Genomic DNA, 7,171 nt, shown 5'->3' with positions numbered 1-7,171 from the left:
GAATGGTGGACTGTGGCAACGTGGCAGTCCTACTCAAAACTTCCGATTCCCATTTGCAACGCAATCTTATGTTTGGCGAATTTGTAATTGCTTTTAGCATTTACAGAGACATTTTGTGCCAGGTTTATCCAGAAAGAAGGGGAGAGTTAGATCTCTATCTTGCTACTGTATGTTAGCGGACTTCAACCAAAGATACGAAATCTGCTTCCTTCATTACACTTTATAACTCAAGACTAGACTGGTCAGTTACCGACGCTGAACTGCTCGTCCGTCATTTCGGCAGCCAAAAAACTTTGGTTTGTGCTATTTGTAGCACAAACCAACTACGTCGAACGTGACTGAATTGAAAGGGAACATCTCGGTTACGTATGTAACCCTTGTTCCCTGAAGGAAGGAACGGAGACGTAGTCTCGTCACCACTAGTGCTGGATCACCGCTGACCCTGGGCTGACTCGGCTTCTCAGCGAAAGACAAGTGGTGCGTGCATCCTGTTGTAGATCTCGCTCCTACTCTAAGTCCACCTGGGTCGTCTCCAATCGACGTTTAATATATATTCTACCTCTCTAAACTAACTCTCCTGCTGCGCAGCAGAAATTAACAGACTTCAGATAATGTCATTCAAATGCTTTAATCACGTCTGGAAGAGTTCCCGAGCAGTTCTCAGGGAATCTCTCCCAAGAAGCAAGGCCGGAGGATCTCAGACAATTTCCATTGAGAATCCCACCAGCTAACACGAATACAACAGTTTTTATAGAATAGGGAGGTATGGCAAAATGATATGAGTTTGATTGGTTCTTCATATGCAAGCCCTTCTGTTACTAGGTAAAGCAAACTTTGGTTTAATGATTACTTCATTGTTAATCACAAGGTTCTAACCTAGTCATCTGTTTAGTTTCATTTCCCATATTTGTTATTTATACATACACATACTCAAGTCTTCTGAAAGGGCACACATACATAGACAAAGAACTGAAACACAATGTATTAAAATGTTCTGAGTGTTAGTTTTGTTAGGTCTAAAAAGGGAAGTAAGGTTAGATACATAGATACGTAGTTAATATTAGTTTGATATACAGTTAACTATTTTATTCATTAAAAATCCACTACAATCTGCTTCCGTGTTTACGGAGCGTGAGATGCAAATCCCTAAGCGTGATCCCAATCAGTCAGCGTTTCTGTGATTTACAACCAGAGAATCTTTTTTGGCATTGTGGATATACAAGAAAACTTTTGTTTCCAGTTCATTGTTAACTATATATATTGTAATGGAAATTTTTCATTTAGTCAGCTTAAACCATACCGTATATGATGTTAAAGAAACTGCAAGTTGCATATCATCTTCTTCCTTATAGCTGAAGACGAGTCTAAAAAGACATTTGCAGAAGAGCAGTTTGTTCTTCTCTAAAAACAGAGAAGCTTGCTTGCGCTAAGAGCAAAATATATTTAGTTGTTTTTAGAATAACATATGTGTGTGTGTGTGTGTGTGTGTGTGTGTGTGTGTGTGTGTGTGTGTGTGTGTGTGTGTGTGCGTAGAGCAAAGGGGTGTTAGAATATGTGTGAAAAGGGAGGTAGAGATAACAGTGCACATGGGCTTATATATCAGAAAAAACAAGCTCTGGTAGGAAAAGGATAAGAAAGGGAGGGGTAGGTATGATAAGTTCTTCTTTGTATATAAGCTGGGCAAAAAGAGAAGTCTGCGCACTTCTCATATCAGACTCTGCCTGGTGTGTGAACTGCCTTTCTTGCAAGAAATAAACTTATATTTGATAACCTTTGAGATCTCCAACTGTCTTCCAATTATTGTTTAATGTCTAGAAAGAATTTCCACGACAATATATAAAGACTTTGAGCTTTATTTCAAGGATGTTTTGTTTGGGTTTTTAATTTTTGAGAAGCAATATGAAAATGTTTATTTTCTTTGCAACATAATTATTTTGCTTGCAAAATATTATATCCACAAATCTAAAACGGTGAAAGTTGCCCCCAATTTTTCTCACTTTCAAGAAGATGTTAAGACCTGCTGTAACAAAAAGGCTACTAAAATTTTCAGTATATGCTCACTCTTTGGTGTTTTTGTATAATCTTTATTTAATATTGTTATTATGTTTTGTGGTGAAGATTGTTATGTTTGTTTTGTTATTTCCTTGTTTATTTATGCTGGGTTTTTTTCTCTATCTATATGACACACCCCTGGAAAGGTTCTCTCACAGTTATGAACAAACATTCTAGTAACGTTAATAAATGGTTCATTCAAAGTTGGCTGGTCTTTAATAATGGTGAAAAACATTAGAACACGAGTGTTATTTCATGGGATTTTTTTTTTTTTGTGAAATGTTAATTTGATGTTCAGCTAATATATATATATATATATAAAAAGACTACTTCTTTCAAAACGTTCAAAGAGCATTGAAAGCAACAATTCTATAATGTTTCTAAATTGAAAAAAAATAAATGTATATCCTTAATGCTTTCATAACCAAGAAAAATGTAAAAATAAAATGGAAATGTCATGTTCAGAGCACATTCAGAAATAACATATTCAAAACGTTTAATAAGAACGCTAGCAAAACATTCTTACAAGACAACATATCTTCATCAGTTAGGCAGCAATCACAGACAGATTTAGTCAACTCCACTGCATGTATAAAAATTCCCTTTATTTGGAGTAATACTGATATGTGTGTACACAGGCGGAATAACAGCTCTGTTGGAAGTGTTGAGGATGATGTGGTTCATGCAGTGTCCAGCAGAGGCTCTCACAACCAACACCATTCAACCCAGTGTTTCATACAGCATCACAACACTGACGTGTGTGTGGAGTCCAGTGAGTGTTACTGTTACAGCAAACTCAACATACATTCAATATGCACCTGTCACAGATTCATTTGCAGACGTTTCTCAAAATATCCATGTCATATATATATATATCTTTATGGTTTTCCCTTTATGATTATCAATAGCTTTTTGATTTTATTTTTTAACAACATTCTTTTTATTCAACAGTTGCACAATTTAAGAAAAAAATATAAAATAGGTCATAATGTTCTATACCAGCTAACAGAGCGCTCTGGCAAGGTTCTCTTAAACTTAAGAACATCCTTCCAGTAACAATGAATAGATTGTCATTTTCTTCTCAAAACATTAGCACACAAAAAAAATTCAAAATTCAACATTTTTGACTGTTGACAATACAGAGAACATTCAAAAGTAACATTCCCATAATGATTGAAGAACGATACAATGGAAGGTCCCCTTAACGTTCACATAACCAAGAAAAAAACGGTTTTAGAACATGCAAAAAACATTAAGAAATAATGTGACAATGGGAGTGTTAGCTAAATGTTCTTAGAATATATTTTTGTTAGTTGGGATGCTATTATGAAGGAATGTTTCTTTTTTCACAGGTGTTTTGCCACTATTTTGAGTTACAGTACACATTGCATTGTATTGTGTTTTAGGGTTAAATGTCAGTAAACAACCTGGCAGAAAATTAGCGGCATCTTTTCAGTCTTTCTCCAGATTTTTTCTTACAGTGTATAATATTCTGCGTGAACGTGCATGATCGCACTGCTAGATCCAACAGTAATACACATGATAAGTGAGTGAAGAGGGTGGAGGTTTCCTGATGTGTTCGGCACAGATTACTCACATCTGCAGAACAGGACACTCAAAGCTTAGTCACATATTTCTTTCCATTATACGTCGTTTCCTGAAGTTTTGTAAAGAAAAACTAACCAGTAACAGAAAGCAGTTGTAAAGGTCAGAGGTCAGGTTGATGTTCCCTTCAGTGTGAAGCGGTTCTCTGGGCCGCCAGATCCCGACAGTACAGGTAAACATACAGAGGGTTGATGAAGGCCAGGAGACTCAGAACAGTCAGAGCGATGTTCACCTGGAGAAATCAATGACAGTTCAGTCAGCGCTGTTACTCTGAAACAAGAGCTTTCTTTAATGGCAGAAATGCTTTAAAGAGGATCAGTTATGGCCTTTTAGGGGCTATTTACAGCTGGCCACTTCATGCGTTTTCTCAGATCGGATAGCTATCTGATTTATCAAAACGATTCCATTTACACCTGGTCACATAAATGTGTTTTTGCAAAACGGATTTAAATCCGATCTTCAATTCCCGCGCTATATGCAGTTTTAATGGAGTGCACGTCACCGAAAGCAACAGATATGAGCTGCATTTTATTGATCATCAGCTAAAATTTGAAAATCAAAGACCACAATAAGAGAGAGCGGCAACAGCCCTGGAAAGATCATTTCGTTTCTTTACTTTTAATGATGATGATTGTGTGTTAAGCGTCTGCGACTTACTTTCACTTTGATTTGCGATAGTTTGCACATTGGCTTAATGCTCAGCTTCTCATCTGCGGTGATGCGTGTTCCAGTAGCGTCGTCATATCTGGTTATAACATTACATATAGCATATAACATGCTCTCACACGTTTATTTTTTTAGCATTTTTGGGAGGAGTACAATTTACATATATGGTTTCAACAACCAGATGCATTTACTCTTGTCCAGTTTCGTCTGGAATGCGTCTCAGACCACCTCCTGAAGTGGTTTGAGCGATCGGATTCAAATCCGTCTCGAATGCGTTTCGGAGGGCATTTACACCTGGTCTTTTCACGATCGGATAGCTATCCCATCTGAGAAAACCCATGAAGTGGCCAGGTGTAAACAGCCCCTTACAGTCTTGGTGTTGTTTCAGGCTCTACTAGAACAGGTTTTCCTGCTGGAATGTTGATTATTCTCCTCATATTCTTCATTGTTGCAGCTCCTCTCTTCCCAGTCTGTCAATAACGCTCTGGGCTGTGTTTCCCGTACAACGCCGTAACTCGCTGCTTCACTACCATAGTACTGATGCCGCGTTGAAGAAATCAACGAGCTAGTCACGACTGTTTCCCGAAACTATATTGTTGCAAATTGGTCGTTTAACCGCGTTGGTTAATGATGTCACACAGGTGGTGGAGTAATAACTACTTTTAATGAACCTGTTTAAGATTGAATTAATGCTAGATGTTTTGGTATAAATTACAGATATGACATCTGAGGACTATTTCTCATTTTTCTCAGTTATTTTGCTTTATTTCCATTTTTAATCATAAGCTCGTTCTTACGTACTAGAGCAAATTGCAAGTTCTGACTTTATTTCTCAGAATTGCGAGATATAAAGTCAGAATTGCGAGATATAAAGTCAGAATTGCGAGATATAAAGTCAGAATTGAGAGATATAAAGTCAGAATTGCGAGATATAAAGTCAGAATTGAGAGATATAAAGTCAGAATTGCGAGATATAAAGTCAGAATTGCGAGATATAAAGTCAGAATTGCGAGATATAAAGTCAGAATTGAGAGATATAAAGTCAGAATTGCGAGATATAAAGTCAGAATTGCGAGATATAAAGTCAGAATTGCGAGATATAAAGTCAGAATTGCGAGATATAAAGTCAGAATTGCGTGATATAAAGTCAGAATTGCGAGATATAAAGTCAGAATTGCGAGATATAAAGTCAGAATTGCGAGATATAAAGTCAGAATTGTGAGATATAAAGTCAGAATTGCAAGATATAAAGTCAGAATTGTGAGATATAAAGCCAGAATTGTGAGATATAAAGTCAGAATTGTGAGATATAAAGTCAGAATTGTGAGATATAAAGTCAGAATTGCGAGATATAAAGTCAGAATTGCGAGATATAAACTAACAGTTCTAACTTTTTCTCTTGCAATTTTAACTTTATAACGCGCAAATGCGACTTAATATCTCGCAAAAAATATATATTTATCTTGATGATAACGTCGGAACTTGCGACTATAGTTGACTAACGATGCTTTTGGGAAACACAATCCTGTTTAGTTCCGGTCTCTATGAAGCCCCTCCTTCTGAAAAGCACACTGTGCTCTGATTGGTCAGCTGGAGCAGTGTGTTGTGATTGGTCGAGTGTGTTTGGGAAATATCCTGCCCATTTCCATTACAGCCAGTTTCAACACACTACTAACTAACTCAACCAGGCCCCGCCCCTTTATTCTGTGGATTAATTATTTAAATGAGGAATATTGTGACGTGTTCGTTCACGTACACTGGAGCTTTTTCATGATCAAACAGGAACATTACACACACTAAAGACAGATGAACATGGAGAAAAGCAGAAAATGACCCCTTTAAATATACAGTTCTTATGTTTTTTATCTAGATGGCTTTTTGACTGATGAAACTTGAACACAACAGAAGTTTCAAAACCTCATAAGAATGCCAAATATGCTGAATCTACATCTGCCAAACAAATGCTGAGAGATTTTAAAGATCAACAGCTGTATGTTATCTTGAGGCTGCCTCCCACCTTTCCCTTCAAGAAGTATTTGGCAGAGGTGATGTGGCTAATGTTGGAAAAACAAGTTTCAAGGAAAGCGTTAAGCCGCTGAAATAAAATAAACCCATTGGTAAAACATACTGTGTGTTTTTGTGCAATAACCGCTCGCTATCAAAGCCACAACATGATCTCCACTGGAGGGTTATAATAGCAGTCGGGTAGTTATGTTAGCATATGTTATTGCAGATATATTCACAGGTTGTGAATCGATGCGATCTGGAATTTTGGCGTGAGGGCGAAAGATTTCACCGTGCTGATTTCACAACGGGCTCAAACTGGTCTCGCAGATTCGCGTGTGTGAGCTATGCTTCAAACATCTAAACTGTTGACAACAGAGTCCTTTACCCATGAAACGTTGTAGATCAGAGCATGATCAGGACATGCGTGCGTGGATAGTGTTGAAATCTTACGTAAAAAGGGTCTCCACCCAGTGGTCCTTTAATGAGAGCTAAGCAGGGATACTGGAGCAGCGAGAACACAGCGGAGAGAGCCATCACTGTTCCATACAGCTTCCCAAAGTGTGCCGGCGGGAACCTGGAACACATTTACACTGAGCAACACTGAACAACTCAAACCTGAAACACATTTACACTGAACAACATTGAACAACTCTAACCTGAAACACATTTACACTGAACAACATTGAACAACTCTAACTTGAAACACATTTACACTGAACAACATTGAACAACTCTAACCTGAAACACATTTACACTGAACAACATTGAACAACACTAACTTGAAACACATTTACACTGAACAACATTGAACAACTCTAACCTGAAAAACATTTACAATGAA

At 37.5% G+C, this 7,171-nt stretch overlaps 1 protein-coding gene across 3 annotated transcripts in view; it reads right to left on the bottom strand.

The window, feature by feature from the left end:
• Nucleotides 1–2,531: 2,531 nt before the first annotated feature.
• The window catches only part of slc43a3b (solute carrier family 43 member 3b), a 47,016-nt gene continuing 42,376 nt past the window's right edge, over nucleotides 2,532–7,171 (bottom strand). Inside the window, exons 12-14 of one of the 3 annotated variants that reach the window (XM_081383594.1) lie at nucleotides 6,781–6,904; nucleotides 3,736–3,889; nucleotides 2,532–3,651 (exon numbers count right to left, since the gene is read on the bottom strand). In XM_081383594.1, coding sequence (XP_081239720.1) covers nucleotides 3,785–3,889; nucleotides 6,781–6,904 — 229 coding nt within the window. In that variant the 3' untranslated portion in view covers nucleotides 2,532–3,651; nucleotides 3,736–3,784. Of the gene's footprint in view, nucleotides 3,890–6,780; nucleotides 6,905–7,171 lie in introns of all 3 variants that reach the window. The other 2 variants (XM_081383596.1, XM_081383595.1) reach the window with 2 other exon arrangements.

This window comes from Scardinius erythrophthalmus (genome assembly GCF_964197995.2).
Source record: "Scardinius erythrophthalmus genome assembly, chromosome: 13".
Lineage (NCBI taxonomy): Eukaryota > Metazoa > Chordata > Actinopteri > Cypriniformes > Leuciscidae > Scardinius > Scardinius erythrophthalmus.
The sequence above is the reverse complement of the archived record's forward strand: the minus strand, read 5'-3'. Positions and strand labels throughout refer to the sequence as shown.